This window comes from Micromesistius poutassou (genome assembly GCF_964030765.1).
Source record: "Micromesistius poutassou genome assembly, chromosome: 4".
Taxonomy (NCBI): Eukaryota; Metazoa; Chordata; class Actinopteri; order Gadiformes; family Gadidae; genus Micromesistius; species Micromesistius poutassou.
The window spans coordinates 6,777,457-6,799,091 of record NC_140274.1 but is presented as its reverse complement, the minus strand read 5'-3'; the positions used below and the strand labels follow the sequence as shown (position 1 = coordinate 6,799,091).

General features: G+C 46.3%; 2 protein-coding genes across 3 annotated transcripts; one reads left to right on the top strand and one right to left on the bottom strand.

Annotated features, from left to right (window-relative positions):
* Positions 1-3,350: 3,350 nt before the first annotated feature.
* rrp8 (ribosomal RNA processing 8) lies at positions 3,351-6,970 on the bottom strand. The gene is made up of 8 exons (XM_084466673.1): positions 6,835-6,970; positions 6,506-6,638; positions 6,170-6,425; positions 5,156-6,071; positions 4,722-4,851; positions 4,486-4,592; positions 4,281-4,377; positions 3,351-4,172 (listed from the first exon to the last, which is right to left on the bottom strand). Exons 2-8 carry the CDS (start codon positions 6,611-6,613, stop codon positions 4,062-4,064), a joined length of 1,725 nt encoding a protein of 574 aa, XP_084322799.1. The 5' UTR covers positions 6,614-6,638; positions 6,835-6,970; the 3' UTR covers positions 3,351-4,061.
* Positions 6,971-7,501: 531 nt separating this feature from the next.
* On the top strand, positions 7,502-21,403 carry LOC311341654 (scaffold protein ILK). 2 transcript variants are annotated; one of them, XM_084466456.1, is made up of 13 exons: positions 7,502-7,585; positions 8,564-8,835; positions 14,700-14,865; positions 16,375-16,470; positions 16,556-16,652; positions 16,772-16,855; positions 17,124-17,209; positions 17,345-17,454; positions 17,669-17,796; positions 18,192-18,313; positions 18,817-18,916; positions 19,303-19,433; positions 19,787-21,403. In XM_084466456.1, the coding sequence occupies exons 2-13, from the start codon at positions 8,747-8,749 to the stop codon at positions 19,934-19,936; spliced, it is 1,359 nt and encodes a 452-aa protein (XP_084322582.1). In that variant the 5' UTR covers positions 7,502-7,585; positions 8,564-8,746; the 3' UTR covers positions 19,937-21,403. The 2 variants fall into 2 exon arrangements, with proteins under 2 accessions (XP_084322582.1, XP_084322583.1); XM_084466457.1 differs by having other exon boundaries at positions 7,509-7,611.
* The last annotated feature ends 232 nt before the right edge of the window (positions 21,404-21,635 follow it).

The following is a 21,635-nucleotide window of genomic DNA, read 5'->3' as shown; positions in this document are numbered from 1 at the left end:
ACCTGGCGCCTTGGCGGCAGTGGCGGCGGTGGCAGCGGCGGGGACGATGGCGGAGGCGGGGGCGTCGTCGGGATCGATGACCCGGAGGGGGTGGACGTCCGGGCAGAGGAGGAGAAGCGCGGAGGCGCGGAGGTGACCTCCCTCAGCACGGTGCTGCTCCCCACCTCTCTGTACTCGGGTCGGACGCTGAGCTGTGAGGTGGGGGGTCACCCCAGCCTGCAGCAGCGCCAGGAGCGGCGGCACCTGCTCCTCCCCTCCCTCGGTATGTTGTCTCCGGCCTCTGTGCGGCTCCCACGTCCAACACCTACCGTCCCCGGGATACCCAGGGCATGTTTTTGTTGATCTGGTGGGGATTTCTGCTTTGGTTACACCCACACATACATGGCTATACAAACACAGATGCAGGCACTCACACGCATGCACGCACAAACACACAGACCCACACACGCGCACACACACACACACACACACACACATAAACATACACATACACATAAACACACAGCCGCTCACATGTGCACAGCCATTCACACGTGTACCCATATGTACGCACACACATTTGTGCACACATTAACACACACTTAAACACACACACACACTCAACTTTCCATCCCCCTGTGTGTTCCTCTAGGGGCCCCCGTGCTGAACGTGTCGGTGGGGCCGGGGGAGTCTGACCTCTGGCAGGCCGTGTGCGACTACCAGGCAGAGGGGGTGGAAGCCAACCTCACCTGGGTCCTACCTGCGGGCTCCAGGGGCCAGGTGTCCCGTCGGTTCCAGGGCCACGGGCGCACCGTGAGAACAAGACTCACTTACCGCTTCCCGCTGGCGACTCACGAAGGGGACGCCCTGACCTGTTTGGTGGAGTACCGGCGCAGACGGTCAGAGACGAGGACGGTACACGTCCCAAAATACTGTGAGTGTAACAGAACACGCAGATAAATCAATCAGTGTCTCCTGAAGGAAGGATGAATGAATATTGACCTCAGGGACGGCGTTCGGACTGGACGTTTTGAGTTTGAGTTTGTATTGCTGTGTGACATTTGGACCGTCTTGAATCCTATTGGTTTATTTCAATCAGATTGTTTTTTTTTCTCTTTTCTCCGATAGATATCTCCTCTTTGAGGGTGCTAAACCACACGACTCGGATGAAGTCACGCCACAGTGGTGGCCGATGCGTCCTCGGGTTGTCTCTCCAGAAGAATCTGCCCGGCCAGAGAATATTGTTTGAGGTGGAGGGGAATGTACCAACGCACAGCATCACCTGTCAAAGGTGACCTGTTTCCACCTCCTGACATCTGCATCTGTGGACACTGCAGACGCTCAAGAGACACACAAATACACACACACACGGAAACGCACATGCACGCACGCACGCACATGCACGCACGCACGCACGCACACACACATAAACACACAGCAGATATCTTTCTTAACTTTTGTCCTTTTTTTGTCCTCATGAATATTTCATCAAATAGGAAAAGGTTATATTACATTATATTGATTTGCTATGCAGGGGGGCTCATATTAACCAAAACAGTTTTCAATTATACGTGTTAGAAGTGACACAAATTGAGATCGCACCTAACGACTAAGGCCATTGATTGTGTTACAGCAGCGACGGCTCGTTTGTCAAAATGGAAGGAGACGCGCTGGCCTTCCCATCAGAGGTCAAAGGTCGAGACGAGGCACTGTACACCTGCATCGCCTCTTTCTACCGCCACAAGGCCGAAGTCCTGCTGCGAGTGGAGTTCATCTCCCAGGGTGACCAGTTAGGTGAGCGGCAACAACCAACTGAACACACTTCTCCAGCCTGAGAACAAAAACGTCCGACCTAAACGCTCTCTCCCACCCCCCCCCCGCCCGTGTTTCCCGCTCCACGCAGCGATCCTCGTCATCGTCTGCGTCTCCTCCGCCTCCGCCGTGGCCGCGCTGCTGGCCGCCGCTCTGTGGGCGTTCTGGTGAGTGCAGCGTCACGGTGCCGGTGCCTCAGCAGGTGTTCCGTCGGCGGGTCGTCACTGTGGCCGGCGGTGCGTGACAGGCAGAGAGAAACAGGATGCGTGTGTTGCGTGCCGTCACCCCCTCACCCCCTCACCCCCCCCCCCTTTCCGCCAGTCGTGCAGTAACCTAAAAAGATCAGAGCCCTGTTGGCAAACAGGAAGCAGACAGATGCCTCTCTCACCACAGCGTGTTCAGATGGCAGCCACTGTTCCCTTTGTGTCTGTGGGGCGGACGCAGCTGATTTATTTTCCCACCGCGGCCCTGCCGTTACCCCGCTGTCGCTGAACAACAGTTGGTGTGGTTTAGACAGCACTATCGAGGGGGTGCTACTAATGTTGTTTTTTAATGGTCGCTTTATCGGGGGGGGGGGGGGGGGGGGAAATAAACGCATAAATTCCCCACATCTGGGAAGGTTGTAGCAATAAAAAAAGTTGGGATATTCACAGAGTTGGGGGGGAAATCAGTGTAACAGAAGTGTGCTGCCATCGCCGTTGGAATGGATTTGAATGTGAATCAAGTCAAATGCCAGATTAGGAAATTCCGCTCTGTGCTTTGTACTCGGCACATTCTCCCATGTCATGCTGCGTATATAACTTCTATGAGGGCTGTATGGCCATCAGGCCATCAGTGGACTGAATACAGGCCCACTGTGCATCAGAATAGAGGGTTCAATAGGTTTGCCTCTCTGGTCACAACATTTGGTCAAGGTGCCATTGGTGCCATTGCTGCCGTCACCCTGCGGCCCCATGGGAGGATGCTGTCCAAATAATTTGGGAAGGTCAGGTCATGTACACACAGAGAAAAACAGGACTCCCAGGAGAAATGCTATTTTGGGATTTGCGTCAGCTCGCCATTGTTGTTGGCAGTCGTCTTCATCGACATGACCGGTGTCATGGGTGCATGATGTACGAGCGAATGCAGGGGTTTTGACATCAGAGCGCTCAATGGGGACGGCCGCTGGGGTCACGCAGTATTCTCTATCGATATTTCCGTAGATGAACGCATGAATATGCAGGTAAGCCTAATGAGTGTTTAGTGTTTCTTGTATTGAGACGTAGTGCCACTTATAGGTGATGTTGAGAATTACAACAACAAACTGAAATCTTCGTCAGTATCCAGCTGAATATTTGTTTTTTGCTTTTTCCAGTAAACAAAATCACGGAGCACGATCTAAGGTAGGCCTACACAACTGAGCTCAATATTATACCACTTTATTTTTGTGTAACTCACTCAAATAGTAAAACAACATTAACCAGATTTGTGCATTATTATTTATGATTTTCTACTTTAGAAAAAGGAGTCCCTCGCAGCTCTGACAGCTTTAGTTCGACCACGACGCTCCCCTGAGAAGAGCAAGGCGCTGGTCCGTCAACCAGACAGCCAACAGTATGGCCATCTGGTTGGCTACTGTATAGTGTCTGACGTCAAGTCCACCGTCTGAACCACTGGACGGTCTGAGACGAATGGAGAGCCCATAGCCCAAGAGAGGTTTTGCAACTCGCTTCCAGTACTTGGTGTCACACACACACATCTGTTTTCTCTCATGATTGTGAAGCCTTTGGTCCTGGAAGTAAGTAATTCAAGCTTTGAATTATTGAATATTGAAATACTTGAATTTGTCTTTTCATAGACTAGTCCATGACGTCTTCTATAGAAAATGATGTCCTGGGATAGAAGGTTTTCCTTCTTAATGTATCCTAGGAGCAGATGAACAGAACTGGTGTTATCACGCCCCCTAGTGGTAAATGTAAATCCGTTCTTGAATAGCACTGTAGTGATGCAAATGTAACAAAACATAATTCACAATATTCAAAGTGTATTGTAATAATGTACTTTGTATATGTATAAACCCCTCTGTACATTTCCATTTAATTGACTTATTCAGAGTCAGAAAAGCAGCGTGCATTTCAATTAAAATTGTATTAAGAAAACTGTACAAAAAAAATATACTTGTCAAACATTGAATACACGGCAAAATGCTCCCATGTGGATTGAGTTGGACCAGGAGGCTTCATGAACCCACTTCCAGTAAGTGTACAGATATTTCAAACGCAGTCCTAGGTCTATCTTTTCTTGTACACACAGGGCCTCAGCTCAAAACTCGACAACTTCACATCCGAAATGTCTTTTGTCTTGATGAAGTCAAAGGAGTAGAAGTGACTGTTCTCTGTATCCTACAGATGAAACAAAGATGAATAAGCAAACAACAAATCACGTTTTCCCCCCCAATATAAGCATGTTTAGTTCTTGTGCTTTCCATAATCGACTTTATTTTGCCTTACCTTTAACATCATCTTGAACCCGAGATTTGACAACGTAGATAGGAACCCACGAACGTCGTCAAATCTGCTTGCAACTTCTGCTATTTTGAGTATACCCCTAGAATTAGATGAAAAAACGTTTAAAGTAACACGCATTTAGTGAGCGGCGGGTACAACACAGAGTGTACTGTACTATTGTACTGCATGTCGTGCAAAGGACATTTACCCCACGATCAGCACTCTATTCGCCTCAGTTAGAAAATCCATCAGGTTGGTTCCCATGAGAGAGAGGCAGAACACTGCTATGTGCACACTGCCATCTTTAAGAGGTACCTGTAGACCGGGTGGGGGGGGGGCGGAATCAGTCTTTAATACATCACTCCTGGCATCCACAATCCAACAAATCAAACCCCAGTGCAGAGGCCGGCCAGAAGAGCCACAGATGTGACAGAATACACTCACGTGGGCCATGTCGCACACGGTGACAAGGTCACAGATGGGGGCCAGGTCGAAGCTGTGCACCTTGTTCTTCACGCTGAGCGCAATCTTACAGTCGCCACAGCCGAAGTCAGCCACCACGTGAGAGGCCGGCCTGAAACGAACCACAGGATGCTTTACGTTGTACACGGATGCAACAAGTGAGTCAGAAATTAAATGACCAACAGGTTAACCAACACAGAGGTTCCCCCATTGTTTGGACGCCGTGACCCAACGTTTCCCTTTATATTGTTCATCGAAACCAAATTCCCTTTTTCAGTCCTCCAACATACCAACTATCAAATTAACGACTTATAAATGTCTGCCGTGGCTAGACCACCATCCACTCGAATACCAAACAGACCAACACATGCCGACCACCCTCCTCCAGCCATTCAGTGAACACCGCTCCAACGTACTTCTTGTGAATGTAAGCGATGATGGCGTCCACAGGGTTGGCGGGCCAGTGCTTGACCTGGGCGGTGAAGCCCTTGTGGTAGACCCCGAAGGCCTCTGGGTCCTGGGAGAACATGCGCTTGGCCTCGCCGCTCGACGACGTGTACAGGACCTCGTTGATGTAGCGGAAGCGGGCCGCCTCCAGGCGCTGCTCCATGCGGGACCGGAGGCTGGCCGAGCGGTCCAGGGGCGCCGCCGCCACCACCACCTCCTCCTGCTCCTCCTCGTTGTCCTGGTTTTCCATGGGGCACTCCGGTTCATCCGGCTGGCTGTGGAGCATCTTCCGCAGCCTCTCTCGTCTGCGTCGCTCCTCTTGGAGCTTGTGCATTTTCTGTCTCTTGATGGTGGGCGTCTCTTGCTGCATGTCGTCTTCCTGCTCCTCTTCCTCCTCCTTGACCTCATCCTCCGCGGGGGGCTCGTCTGCCTTCTGGTTGGGCTCAGGGTCTGGAGAACCAATCTCCTCCATTTTCCCTCGTCGGGTTTCTTTCACGTTCATGTTTTTCATGGTTTTCTTGTTCCGTTTAGGTTTTTGTACGTCGGCTGTGTTCGGTATGCTTTCTGCCGGTTCATTTAGTTTCCTTTTCTCTGGTTTAAGCTCCTTCTGCTTGGCCTTGTTCTGTGATGCTGTCTTGACTAAAGTAACTTTACTTTTCTTGCTGCTACTTGTGTCTGCTTTCTGTTGCCCCCCCGTGTTGTTCTCCGTTGCGGTGTCGGCTTTAGGTACTTCCAGTTCCTTCTCCCGGTACTTATTTTTACATTTCCTCTTGTTCTTCATCTTGCTTTTCCACTGCTTTCTGCTCAATTCATTTTCCTCCTTTATTTCCGGCGTAACCTTAGACTTTCTATTGCCTGAATCAGTTTTCTTGAGCTTTGTGGACCCTTTAGGACCAAGTAAAATTAATAATGTACTATTAATGATTCATTCATTTGGCCGGGTGATCAAATCTTAATTCAAATGTAACTGTAAAAGTGCTCACCTGCTTTGCTGTCTTTCATCTCTTTAGGAACATTGTCAGCCTTCTTGTCATCGGCTGGGCCTGCAGTATCTGTTCCCGCTTCATCCGTTTTCTTTCTGCCTCGGTTTCTTTTCTTCTTTCTCTTGGGACGAGCTGGTGCTGATTCCGGTTCTGCTTCGCTATCACTGTCCTTCTGCACATGGTCGCTCTTCTGATCCAGGGCAGGCCCTAGTCTCTTTAGAGTCCTCAACAGGCTCTTTTTTGCAACACTTTTGGGCTGCTCAGAAGAGAGTCTTCAGGTTAATACTTTAACATGTATATGCAAAACATGAAAAGAAAATGCTAAAATGAATTTACCTTAAACGTTACGATGCGATTCGATTTCTGAAAAGGCCTGGGTAGAACAGGTTTGATCGTGATTTGGGAAGTCTGGTCATCATTCCATTCGCTATCTTCGAGAAACATGTTTACATGTGTTGCTTTCTCAAAACTGTCAAGAACGATTGAAGAAACTAGATTAGTATTTAACATTTGACACTTGACAATGATTAGTCAATAAAAAAAGTAAATAGGATAATTGATTGATTATATGTACAGCTACCAAGATAAGTAAACTTACAACACGAATGGTAATCATGGCTAGCTTGTGCTGCCATCAAATACTTAGAAGGAAAATATTTAATCACCTGTTAAATAGCTTCTCTTGATCAATGAATGTTGTTAATATCTCTCAAATGTACGCTCATTAAATAACATGACATATAACAACATGCTTTAGTCTATATAAGTGTATTTGTATGAACCATGCTAACCACGTTTGAGCACTAGGGCAACACACTCGTGGGAGTGGGAGGAGCAAAACGTCTCATCTTGATGACGAACTGACGAAAGGCAGTATGGGATATTGAGTTCAACAGGGTTCAACACCTTATCAACAGCTGTTCAACGACAGCATGTGTCATCTTACTTTGATTTATATGATAATATATATATTCTCTTTGAAAATGCATCACCCCTCTCAAGCCAAGTATTATAATTAGACTATAATCTATTATAACCATATATACTATACTATACTATATATACATATTATACTACCAATTCAAATGCAGGCTCTGGAAAAGTACGTTACTCTAGAATGTTACTCGAAATGTTGTATTATTGATATACATATACTCTTAATTCTAGTAATCGTGGGTGTATACAGACGAAGAAATCCAAAGTAAACGATAAAAAAAAATACATATCCTCGGGGAGTAAATATTGCAGTGCGTCGTGCCGCCGCTCTCCCGTAGAGGGCGCTGCGGATCGGCGGCATCGTCCCTACGTCACCACGTACGTCAGGAGGACAACGGCGAGGGTGTGGACGTCGCGAAGCATTCAATCTCTGGGAGATAGCGTATTTTCCTCATAATAACTTTTGTGGCGTCTAAAAAGGTAAACAACCCCGGCACGTTCAACCGGTAAGGTATTCACCCGATGCTTCATTCTGTGATGCTCTCCTAATTGTGTTTGTTTATGGATCCAATAACATGGGGATCGGTGGCCAGTGTCATTAAGTTCAGATGATTGAAACGTAGAAGCTCCGGGGGTGAGATCCATTAGTAAGTTAGCTTTTTTGTTTGCCAATGCTCGTTTGTATTTCTTGGTTATTATTCTGGCTGCTAACGAACATAACTGGATTCGGGGTCCCAGTCATACTGGGGTCGCCTCTGTGTTCACGGTGGAAGCAGCTAGCGGTTAGCAGAGTTAGCTCTGCATTCTTCACTCTAGGTGAGATAGAGTAGCCAGTCTGTGCTATCACAGCTAGCTGCTGCCAGTCTGCCACTATGGTATACATGGTGTTCACGTTCAGCATATTGTATACATTCGACTATTTGGCTGGTTTCAACGTTTGATTGAAGGACTGCCACCTGTTTGTAGATGTGTACGTTTAGATGGACATACTGGTGAGTGGGGTTAGGAGGCTACCTCCATACCCATGTTGCTTTCGAAGGAACTCTGTACATTTTCTTCTCCAAGTTGTAAGGCTACTTGTCATCCCACTTGCAAGTCTTTACAGTACAGGGACGTTGAGTGATGGTCGACCTGAGGCTAAATAATCTTGCTGCAACAGATGGCTCAACTTTATACACCGCCAGTCATTTTAAGCCGATAGTATTGCTCAATGAAGGGTTTGCCTTGGTGTCTTGGTTCTGTGTTGTCTGCAGTGTTGGTGGACTGTCAATCATTGATAAATGATTCCGGCTGAGGCTGGGGTTGAATTAACGTTTATTTACACACACACACACACACACACACACACACACACACACACACACACACACACACACACACACACACACACACACAAAATACGATTTTCTAGCCATTTTCAAGAGATCTAATTGGTATTTAATGTTGGTTGGGTTTCAGGGCTCCAGTGAGGTTCTCCTGAGGGTGTCCAAGGCTGCTTTGGACTTGGGACGGATGATCTCCCGATCCTTCTTAAATTCTTCTGGCTGTCCGTCTTCTTTTACCAACTTCCTCCAGTCCAACGACATATCCTCCCCCAAAAGAGCCAGTGTAACCTAGCAGAGGACGGGCGCAGCAGCAGTGATGGATGATATCTTTACACAATGCCGAGAGGGCAATGCCGTGGCGGTTCGTTTGTGGTTGGACAACACAGAGAATGACCTCAACCAAGGGTGAGTTATGTGTCACATTTCACTGTGGTTGGATGAGTAATATCTTGTCACATTGTTTCACAACACAGCTCTCAATAGTTTTTTCACACTTTTATGATTTCAATTGTCCAAGAGAGACCAGTTCCGGAACTGTTTATTGTTCCTTCCGAAGGGACTATTCCCAGTTCAATGCAGACTGAAAGGATGGAGAGTATAAATGATAGGAAGTGAAAGAGGAAAACATTTGACATATGTGATCACACAAGTAAGGGGTAGCAAGCAAGAGTATCTGAGGCAAGAAATTCAATTGAAAGAACAGGCTCTCAATATCTGCACACTAAACTAAACAACATCTAAACCTGTACTACTACTGGGCCACTGGGTTCCACTATGTTGCCACAGATCTCTCCATAGCCCAATCTACAACCTCCAATTCCCAAGCAGTTTAAATGGCCATAATGTCCTTCAAGCCTCAGCTGTAGCTTTTTGTGATGAATTTCTCAACAAGGTATCATGTCACACAAATATGTGATGCTTGTACTGCATACCTGGCTGGAAGACAGTCCCAGATACAAGCCGCAGCGAACCTCCATGAATGCTTGGCAGGCAGGTCATGAAGTGCACATAATAAGCAGCCAACAGGTTCAGAGCTGCCCTCACTATCAAACCCTAGTGTGCCGAGAGCTTGTGTTTAGCAAACAAGGGCTGGTGATTATGCTGAGCTTTTTATTTTTAAATTATCCTATATGTGTGTCTGAGGTGAAGAGTGAGTAGAATAGGAAGGCAGTGTAATGAGTTGTATTCTGGGCCGGCTGAGTGATTGGATAAATCAATGATCTCTCCTGTGATTGATTTCACGTGCACCCGGCTCTAGTTTCAGTCGGCTGTGCAGACCGAGTACATCCATGATTTAAAATACCACATGAATGGGAACAAAGCGCTTCTCTGTTAGTGGCTGTCTGCGATGATGTTTCACGTCAAATGTTTAATGTGATGTTAGATGATATATCGTCAAACCTGTAACTGAACCAGAGGATTTTGAGCAGAGCAGACTTCATAAGTGAGTTATCCTGGGTCCTTCCTAGATGTGTCGTCAACAGTTTAGAGTAGACTAATAATAGTTTCGAGCGAGAACCTAATACCCCTTTTGTAAACAGGAAATGCATACTTGGAACTAGTTTGAACAGACAACAATGTATTGGCAATCTAATTTGTGTGACCAGTTCATGCTCTTATCTCTTTCATTAAAGTTAATGAAATGTATTTTTCCCCAAATCTTTCCTAATAATTTTGTATTAACCTTATCTCTGTTGATTCAAAATTGCAAAAATAAGATGTAGGTGATGTAGACACACACACACACACACACACACACACACACACACACACACACACACACACACACACACACACACACACACACACACACACACACACTTCTTAGCAGTTCTCCATTAGCAGATTGCACGTTAAGTTCCCTCTACTCGTCTATGTATCATCCCCTCTGGACGAGGGCAAAGGAAAGCCCACGCACGGCAGCATTTCAACTGGCATCGCACAATCTAGCATTTCGTTCCAGGCCTGCACAAATAATGAATAATCACCTATCCCACTATGCTTGCTTATTTACATGAGTGTGGTTACTCATGAATTGATCCTTGACAGCGAGAGTAGCAAAGGAATGCTCTATCTCCTTAGAAGGACTAGTGCACACTTCTCCAGGAACCATTCCTGTGTGTAAGAGAGAGGGAGCATGAGAGGGAGGGAAGAAAGGAGGGGGTGTGTGTGTGTGTGTGTGTGTGTGTGTGTGTGTGAGACACTGTGTGTGTATATGTTACTGTGTGTGTGTGGCCATAAGATGACCGTCTAAATCTTTGACTACTGCAGGAATGCACGAGATCTGCATCAGGGCAGATCTCCCCCCTCCCCCGCTGCAGTGCTTCCTCTATCCCTCTCCCAGCGGCCCCAGATAGTGCCACTCATACCCCCAACACGGCTTCCTACACACCCACAACACTGCAGTAGGAAGCCTGGAGGAAGTGCCCCCAAGCCTTAGTATGCAGCATTCATGGATTTTTTTTATTCCCTCTGCCTTTTTATGCTATGCCTTTCTTTTTTTAATCGTTTTTATTATGTAAAACCTTTTTCTTTTTTTATACTTATAAATTGATGACATCATGGTTCTTTAGTTTCTACCACGGCCATTACATCATCATGAACTAGGGAAAGTTTTTGATTCGCTAATTGGAAAAGACATGTAGAGGTCCAGAAGGGGGTGGTGCAGTTGCAGTCAATCAAAATAATGGCTAGGGACAAATCTGCCGTCCCTTGATATCACCAAGGACATATTCCAGAAATACTCCCATAGGAAGGACTGGGCTGATCTTAAAATCTACATGGACTAGAGGAGATGCAAAAGATTTTATAATATAGGCTTTGTTTCTGTATTTGTAATCATCCTTGGCATGTATTAATTTGTGCCACCTTAGTAGAAAACCACATTTACATGAACAAATAAAAATATAGCCTACTTTTCTTCAACAAGTGATGAAATATTACCCTCCTTTTACCTATTTATACTAATGTTAGATAAAAATAATGACTTATTTTCAGGGATCCTTTTTAAATTACTCTTGTTGTGTGTGTTCTGTGCTTTGTATGCCTCATAGATGGCTCATGGAAACTTGTGATTTGCCTTAAGCCCAACTTATGGTTACATTGGGTTGAACTTTAAAATACACTTGTGGAAGTGTCATTCTGGCTGCATGTTATTCTTTCTACACTAGAGAATGTTATTCTTAGTTTTTGAGTTTCATAGCGTTAGTGGTGTTCACATAGTCTCAAGTGTTTGACTGCCACGTCAACCTCCAGAGAAATGAAAGCAACTGAACTTCTCCTAAAGCTGTATTAATTAACTTAATCTTAGCTTCTTGCTCAGAGCATCATTTTAGTTGACTCATCCATTTTGTTTGCTTGGTATAATCCAAGACTTTTTTCAACATCATCTGCTCACAAGTTATATATGTCAACAGGAAGATCTTTTCCGTTGCTGGCTGGTGACTCCAGAAAGTGACCCTACTCACTTTCCCTCCATTGTGTCATGTTATACGAGGCTTCAGTGATGTCGGGCCAGAGATAGAGAGACCTAGAGACGCTTGGAGAATGAGAGAGAGAGAGACTGACAGACATACAGCAGACAGGGTGTTCCCGTCTTGCTAGCACTGAGCCCTGATGGCAGGTGGATGAGCCTGAAATAAATGAATCTGTGGGTGCTTAAAGGGCCTTGTGTGGATGAACTGGGCTCCCATGTGCTGTGTATGTTAAAGACACAGCCTCCAGTGAGACCAGCCCAAGTGGGTTTCTACTTCTGTATGTTTGAAAAGGATTGGGTTATGACCCAATCGATGATGTCATTGTGCCTGTATTGCGATGATCTCAGCCACCCCCCCACCCCCAGTTCAGTTTTGCACTGTTGATTGAACTGATGATTGCTCGAGTTCATAGCCATGGTTCAATTAGCTACATCAAATCGATTGTTTGAGACTCTATAACCAGCTTGACTTGCAGTGAACCTTCATTATCCAACAAGCACTACACGGATTCCCACACTCGCAGACAGACTTCTGTTTTATCGCTCCAGTCGTTGGCGTTCCTTTCTCTCTGCAGACTCGTAGCGCAGCCAGAGGAAACGGCGACTAGAGCAGGCCAGGTGTGGATGTCACGGGTCGCCCACACTCATACTTTGACGTCTTTCTCTTTCGGCGCCTTTTCATTGGACCGCTGCCACGTGCATGTGCATGTGCGTGCGTTTGTGCACGTTAGTCTCGAGAAAGGCGGCCTGTGAATCGGGTGCGAGGGGGCAGAAGGCTTGGATTCTTTCACAGGCCACAATACGGCCTCAGTGCTCGCGTTACGCAGATGACATTAGCATGCGCTCTGTTCTGCTCATAACTTCACGGCCAGCGTATGGGCCTGGGCTAGCAGACAGGGGGACCCAGGCAGACCCTTGCAGGGGACCCAACAGAAGGGCTTTTGTGAGGGCCCCTTCACTGAGTTACAGAAGCCCTGCAAAGTGTAGCGGGAAAACTGAGCTCTAAAGGAATAGTTAGGGGGAGAAAAAAAAGTATGTGCTGGAATTCCAGCTGTTCTTGTGGAACAGAGGGAGAGAGGAAGGAGAGGAGTAGACAGTGGGAGAGCCTGCGTGGGAGGAGGTCAAGGCAAACAGTAGGCTAAAAAGCGATGACATAATACATAGTGCTGTGTGTGTGTGTGTGTGTGTGCTATTGAGCTTCTAGTAAAGGAAGTCTCCCTTGCCCTTAAAAGGGCCCAACACTCCACGCTTGGACCTACAGTTTTTTTTGCTTTCTTCACTCCTTCCTAATTGCCTCTCGTTGCTGTCAGTCCTACACACACACACACACACACACACACACACACACACACACACACACACACACACACACACACACACAGGAATTCGCTCTCTCTCTCCCCCCTCCCTCAATCTCTCTCTCCTCTCTCTACTGTCTCTGAAAGTATTATAAGGATGCTGTCTGTCAGTCCGATTTGTAATGGTACAGACTCTCCTATAGCGGCTGATGCAGACAGAAACCTGTGTCAGGAACATATTCTCTCTATTCCACTCTACCGTCTGCTACTCTTGGGCCTCTAGTTTGACAGAGGTGCTGCCCTCCCCCATGCAGGACGTACAGGATGATCCTGGCTAGGTGTAGCCGTGCCCCACTGCGCTAAATAAGCCCAACCCTGCCCTTCCTGCTTTAGGTGAACTTCCACTAAAGTCACTTGCCACTTTAGACTCTTGCCTATGTAGAGACGAGCCATGAACGAATGAATGATGTCTGTACTCCTAAGTCTTATGTCTGTATTTTTGTGCCTTTTAGCTCTTTGGCTTCCTATTTTTGTGTGGTGTTTCTCTTGTCGGTTGTATTGTAGAGCACACTGCAGCAAATTGCCATACAACTTACGTTGTATGGCAATTAAAGTATTGAATCTTGAATCTTTATAAAGACTCATGGACCTGTTTTTGGGGATGGAATCAATGTGTTGTTACTAAAAACGTCAAGAAGACACATCTGGGTCCCCACAGTTTGTCTGAAAGCTTCCATTTTAAATGTTGTGCTGCTGTTGCGTAACCCGTGATTAAGACATCTGTTGAGTCATCGTTTGATCAAGGCTGACTTCCTCAGTCTGATCATGTTTACATCTATCAGGCTGTCTCTATAGAAACCGTTGTTTGGGATTCAGGCCTTCCGGTTCTGAAACAATTATTCTGATGCACTAATGTAGGGGATGTAATTAACCAATTCCATCTTAATTACTAACAGGTGGCGTTCATTTAAAGAAGGATCTTATTGAAGGATCATATTGTTCCATGGTTTCCGTCCCAGCTGCTGTACTAGATCATTAATTCCCCAGTGCACTCATGCAGCGTAATCAGAGATAAGATGGTTTGACTAGGGAGTTGACATGCTCCGACTGGCCTCTAATATTAACCGCAGACTACTAGACATATCCTATGGCAGTCGGGCGAACCGCTTAACGTCAAAGGCAAAGTGACGGCACTCTGCTGTCCAATAGACCTGTCTGTAGACCTATGTCCTGGCTTCGTTGTTGGCATGCTAGTTGTTTATTAGTAGTTTCTTCATTTATTTCTTCAATTAAATATTAATAACCCATTTGTAGCGGATGCTTTATCCAATGTGACACGTTGGTCTCAGGCCTCTTGCTCAGTGAACGTTCAGGTCCACGTCTAAGGTACAGGTCCAACAGCCTGACCACTGGTCTGTCCTGCACCTCTCTTTCTATGTTGTGCTAAAAGTGTCCCTCTCTCTCTCTCGCCCTCTCTCTCTCTCTCACCCCCTCAGGGACGACCACGGCTTCAGCCCGCTGCACTGGGCGTGCAGGGAGGGCCGCTCCAGCGTGGTGGACATGCTCATCATGCGCGGCGCTCGCATCAACGTCATGAACCGCGGCGACGACACGCCCCTGCACCTGGCCTCCAGCCACGGACACCGAGACATCGTGGCCAAGGTGGGGCGCGCGCACGGCACTGGGGTTGCCGGTTGACTGTGGTGCCGGTGTGAGGCGTGCTGTTCAGACTGAGCGGTTGGCGGCACTGTGGCAATGGGAGCCACTTTAAATACTGAATAAATGTACGGGATCCACAGAGCTTCACAACAATGGAAGCCAGCAGACACCGAGGGGAAGCAAACGTTGTACCCTTCGGTTAAACCGCACAAGAAATGCAATTGCACAAAAAAATTGGACGATTGTGTTGCAATGTTTACAGAATTGCATATCATGCCTGCACTCAAACATTGCCATAATATGGTCTTCTGAAGTCCCTGCCAGATCCTGTCCCTATTAAATATGAATGTGTGCCATTTGGGCGATGCTTTTATCCAAAACATCCTGCGGTGCAGAGAGTGGATACGTTCTTCTTATAAGTGGGCCTAGGAGCCAAATCCCTGGCATGCTGGCAGTGTCCATGCCATCAATGCCATTGAGCAAGACCCTTCCACAGTATTTTGTGGGTTTATTAACACCATTCAACACCAAAACACACTGAAACTGTTGTTTCATGTTAATTATTAATGGTGTTGTGGGATCTTTGTTATGATGTGGTTAGCTGGTTCACAACCGTTCTTTCTCAGCATGTGTTTTAGGAATGATTCCCCTTTAGAAAGCTAAAGCTAAAGGGGCATATATTGACAGTAAACAGTTCTCTGACATTTTCTTTGGTAGTGGAGACGGGGCATGCCAAGGAAGGTTTCACGTCATTGGTGGAGCGCATGCTTTGTTTGTGACCGCCAGTGTAAATGTTTATTCAGGCTATAGGCGATGCTGTGGGACAACAACGCTCTTTAATTGAGCAGGGAAAATGTCCCCCAGACAGAGAGGCTGCTCGCGACTCGCTTGTCTCTGGCTCATGAAATCTTCACTTCCCGAATGTGTTTTGTTTTTGCAATTGAGGCTTACGAAACCCAGGGGTGTGTCATTTGTACAACCGATGCAATTAGAAAGGGCTTGTCTGTTCTTGGAGCAGTATTGTTTACTAGAGAAACATGCATTAGCAAGCTGTGTTGAAGATCATATTTTTTATGGATTATAGCTAGTAGTTTATTTGATCTGATGCGCTTCATCTAACAATAATTCAGATCAATCCATTACATTTTACAAAGGAATATCCTGTTCAATTGATAATTATCTCAGACCAAACAAGTTTTGAAGTTTAGGTTTAGGTCATTAAAAAGATTACCTCATTTATTAATTTTCTTTCACGTTTGCTCTTGATGTCTATTATTTAGTTCTGGTGTTTGTTGTCGGTCTTCTGCAGGCCACTACTATTGAGGTAGTCATAATATTACTGCATGATATTCCCTCTGGAATGTCACTGGAGACGGTATAAACCAGAGCCTCCGAGGATGGATTAGGTAGAAGGAACTCCCCTCTCTTGTCTAGCCAAAGCGGGATCTGGATAGCCTGCTTTATGTTACCAATACAAAATAATAATCGTCCACTTTGTCTTCTTTCTTGAAGCTAATACAGTGCAAAGCGGACACAAACACTGTGAACGAGCACGGCAACACACCACTGCACTACGCCTGCTTCTGGGGTCAGGACCTGGTGGCTGAGGTGAGCGCGCCCCCTGGTGGACCGTTGTAACAGCATTTGTTTTTATGCTGCTCTCGCTTATACTGTCCCCCCCCCCCCCCTTCAGGACCTGGTAACTAACGGGGCACAGGTGAGCATCTGTAATAAATATGGAGAAACCCCAATGGACAAGGCCAAACCTCACCTGTGTGAACTCCTTAAAGGTATACCACCTGAAATGTTGATTTATTATTTATTCATGTTTAACCACACAGAGGTTTTATCTTTGACCGACATTAACCCACTGCCTTGGTGTTTCCTACGTCTTCGCCTGACTCGACAGAGAAAGCAGAAAAGTTGGGGCAGAACTTGACCAAAGTTCCCTTCAAGGACAGCTTCTGGAAGGGCACCACCAGAACCCGACCCAGTGAGTGCCACCCATTAATTAGCGCCACCGTTTCCATCCCTTGTTTTCCTTAAGTCCCGCTGGGTTTGCCTGTGTTGATTCTGGCTGAGGACTCCGCTGACAGCTGGATTTCATAGCAGAATATGGTATAAACATAATGGCATTCATGCTATATGGGTCACATCACAAATCAAGATGCGAGTATTTCACCACCATGGAAATATCAATATTTTCATGTCTAGGCAGGGTTTTGTGTGTATTCTAGCGGGGCTGTGCTTTGTGTTTGTAGGGAACGGCACTCTGAACAAGCTCGCCGGTGTGGACTTCAAGCAGCTCTCACTCTTGGCCAAAATTAATGAGAACCAGTCTGGAGAGGTAGGCTGCTGCCCTCCCACCTTCCTCCCCCATCTCTGTAGAGTCACTATGGATCCACGTTAGGGCGTCGTGCTGGTGCCGGTGGAGTGGATGCTCTGACATTGCTGTCTTTTCACCCCCCCCCCCCCCTCAAAGTTGTGGCAGGGGCGTTGGCAAGGCAACGATGTAGTGGTGAAGGTGCTAAAGGTTCGCGATTGGACAACGAGGAAGAGTAGGGACTTCAATGAGGAGTACCCGAAACTTAGGTTAGTGTGTACAGCATTTGTATTACTGCAGTGCTGCTGTAATACGTCTCTGTCACATTGTTGTGTGTTTGTCTTTCATTCTGTGTTTTCTTTATTTCATTACGTCCTGTTAATTTCATTGCGTCCTGTTGATCCAAAAACACTGTCGGGTTTGTCTATTTTTTTTTTTCTTTCTGTCTGTCCTTCCTTTCCTCCCCCTTCCCCCCCATCTCAGGATCTTCTCTCACCCAAATGTCCTCCCCATGTTGGGCGCATGTCAGTCTCCTCCGGCCCCCCACCCCATCGTCATCACCCACTGGATGCCCTATGGCTCCCTGTACAACGTTCTGCATGAGGGCACCAGTGAGTACTCCTCCTCCTCCTCGTCCTGCTCCTCCTCCTGCACTGGATCCTGGGAGGAGGACCGGTCTCCTCCTGATCTCTGACCACCAATGTTACATGTGTAGCGTGTTTTTGGTTTGTTTGAACAGCGCTATGTTGTCTGCTTTGGTTTGTGTTAAGAGTTTGGTTGCTCTTTGTTGTCCAGGGAATGTGTTTGTTTGTCCTTTGCTGTGGCTTTGCAGCCATTGTTTACATCACCACTCTTTTTGTGTGTTTTGCATTATGTTGTCTGTTTTTTATTTGTGTTAAACCTTTTAATTAAAAATAAGAAACAAAGCATTGCCCAGTAGTTGCCCATCCAGTCGAAGAATATATGAAATTATTGATTGTTTATTTTCGGCTGTGGCTCTCTCCAGACTTTGTGGTGGACCAGACGCAGGCGGTGAAGTTTGCGCTGGACATTGCCTGTGGAATGGCTTTCTTACACACTCTGGAGCCCATGATCCCCCGCCACTGTCTCAACAGCAAGAGTGTCATGGTGAGCCCCCCCGTGGACTGACGGGATACGACCACAACGGGGTCTTAATCACATTAGAGTCATGGCTATTGAATGTGTGTGTGAAGATATTGAAATAATCTGCATGCACACGAGATGGGGGGGGGGGGGAAATAAGTATGAGGACGTAGTCGAAGATAAATCTTTCAGAGATTTAGAAAGTTAGAATTCGACCGCCATGAAAGATTGTTTACTAACTATTTACTCTATGATATATAGAGTTAATACTCTTAGAAAAAATAATATGAAATATATATATTTATATTTATTTAGGTTACCCACAGGTTATGTTAAAACACAAAGACGTCTCCAAATCGACCATCTTCAGGATTAACCTCAACATGAGTAGAGCAAAAATAGTTTAATCCGTAGCTTCGTACTGAATATATTATGAACATTTGTATGTCCCCTCTCCACTTCCAAGCGATCATATGTTGTAGCGTCGTATTTAATGCATTAAAACCATTCGTATGTCCCCTCTCCAGATCGATGAGGACATGACGGCCAGGATCAGCATGTCAGACGTTAAGTTCTCCTTCCAGTGTCCTGGCAGGATGTACTCCCCCGCGTGGGTCGCCCCTGAGGGTAGGTCTTCCTCACCCCCACCCCCACCCCCACTCCCATGTTGTTCCTAAAACCTCTCAAACACAAAGCAGTGGCTCAGGGCCTTAGTGCATGGAGCACTTGAGCACTTCCCAATGGCACTCCTAAGATTCCTCTCTTGTGGGTTTGTCCTCAACCTTTTAGAGGGCTGAGGCTTAGGGAGTGTTGCATAATGCGGTCTGGGAAGCTCTTTGAGACCATCTGCGATTACGGGTATACAAATTAAAAGGGAGTTGAACCATCGTTAAATGATTCAACCAGCTTAATCACACCACATATTTAGAGAAACGGATCAGATTCCGCTGCACCATGAACACAGCTCTGTGTGTTAACCGACGTTGACCCTGTGCTACGCCGTGTGTCCCCAGCCCTGCAGAAGAAGCCCGAGGACATCAACCGTCGCTCGGCAGACATGTGGAGCTTCGCCGTGCTGCTGTGGGAGCTGGTGACCAGAGAGGTGCCCTTCGCTGACCTCTCCAACATGGAAATAGGCATGAAGGTAAATATGGAGCGAGACCTTCTCAGAGCGGGTGTCTTGTGTCTGGATATGTCCACATCCAGATAAAGCTCCAGACAGACATGCACTCACTCCCCAGCATTAAACCTGCGATCTCGGGTGACCCCCTTCTGATTGGATTTCACTGTCCCACTCACCATGCCAAGGGTGCCTTACAGTATTCCTACATTGCAGTCTAAATAAGGGGAAAAGGGGAGTGACCCTTAAGGCAACTCAGGTTACTTTTTTTTTTGTTATCGGACCATCATGCATAATCTGAACTAAACAAAGGCTCATATTTGATACCAAGGCATTATAGATCTGGTTAAGCTAATTCCTAATGTGTGCGTGTCCAGGTGGCCTTGGAGGGTCTGCGGCCCACCATCCCCCCGGGCATTTCCCCCCACATCTGCAAGCTGATGAAGATCTGCATGAACGAGGACCCGGCCAAGAGACCCAAGTTCGACATGATCGTGCCCATCTTGGAAAAGATGCAAGACAAGTGAATATTGCTCCGCCCCTCGTGCCCCCCCCCTCTTTGAACGAGCCCCTGGGGGGAAACCCTGTCTGTCTTGCCCGTCATGGTGCCGGTGTGCTGGACCGGTGGTGCCTTAAAGCCCTTCTCTCTGCCACTCCGCCGCTGCTCTCCGTACCACTGTACCGCCCGCTGCTGCCCCCAACCCGGTAGCAGGCACTCGTTTTTTTACTCGTTTTATGATTTTAATCATGTCATTTTTTTTGGTTATGTTCTCCGTCTGTCGTCGTGACTTCTGCATTTTTATCCATGTGTTCATCTTGGCGGGGTTAGCATGTTCTGTGGACGCTCCGTGGCGGTCGTGGTTTGTGGTCGTGTTGTAGTGAACGAGACGGCGGTGACGCTCAGTGATCACCGCCCGGTGGTCCGAGTGAGACCCCCCCCCCCCGTGTCACGCCACCTGCATTGATTATGAAGCCTTGTCTCTCTCTCTGCGTGGAAGAGGATCCCTATCCGTCGCATTTTGAACCACCGGCTCCGTGGGGTAGAACGTTTGCGCTCTGTAAGAAGAGACGCTATTAAGCTTATCCAAAGCCTGTCTTGTGAAAACATGTTTGGTGTCTCTTTGTTGTAGTGATAACAAATTGTATACAATCTGGGAGGAGGGGGAGACCGAGCGTTTAGTAATACATTTTATTTAGGACATGGATGTGAATGAGTAGGTCCCACGTGAATACGTCTGTTGGATGGTGCCTTGTAGCTCTGCTTTATTTCCTCCTTATTTGCCTCCACCGTCACCTGCTGGAGCTGTAAAACCGACCAAATAAGTGTTGATATCGAATGCATCAGGTTCGGATACGTCGCCATCAAAATGTATTCCTTCTTTTGTCGAGTAATGTCCAATGGGGTACATTTATAAATAACTGTATTCATGTAATCCTGATGATTCATTACTTATGTCTCTAAAATGTATAGTCATTTCTGGATTTTTATACAAATCCCTAATAAGATACATTGCCATCGTTGCACCATTATGCCCAGGTTAGAAAAGTATCTATAAAGTTTATTTTTCAATTTCTTTGCTGAGTGAGCTTGGGAAATGCAGCAATTAACACCTTTTTTTATATGTATTTCGTTGCACTGATTATTTGCAGATACGATTGCTTACTGCTACGTCGAGAACGTCACAATCATTGTATTTGCTTTGTTCTTAAATATATGGGGAACACCCTTCCTCCAAATCAAATCTTGTTTGTGTCAAAAGGTTGTTGGCAAAATCCCGTGACACCTTGCCAATTGGGATTGACCACACATCCGTCTGTCTATGATGTCACTTCCTTTCCTGCCATAACGTCGTTGTTGCTTTGTTCTGAGATATTTTTTACTTGTATTGTTTTGTGTATTCACCGGTTTGCTTGTTTGTGCTGAATCACAGGGTTAAAGCCAAAATCAAGCATGTCTTAAAACAAATATGTATTTATAAATAAGTATATTAAAAAGAAACCGATGTCAGAATGTTGTTTGACTTTTCTATCTTACTCTTGCCTCATGGCGAGGGCAGGATGTCCTTTAGGATTTCATACTTGACTTTGCACCATTATATACATGTTCAATGCCTGTTACAATTCATTGTTCAACAGTAAATGTTCAGCTTGACAATTGCAGTGATCCTTTAAAGCCAAATATGAAGCCGCCTTTTTAGACTCTTACAATTATTGGAAGATTTGATT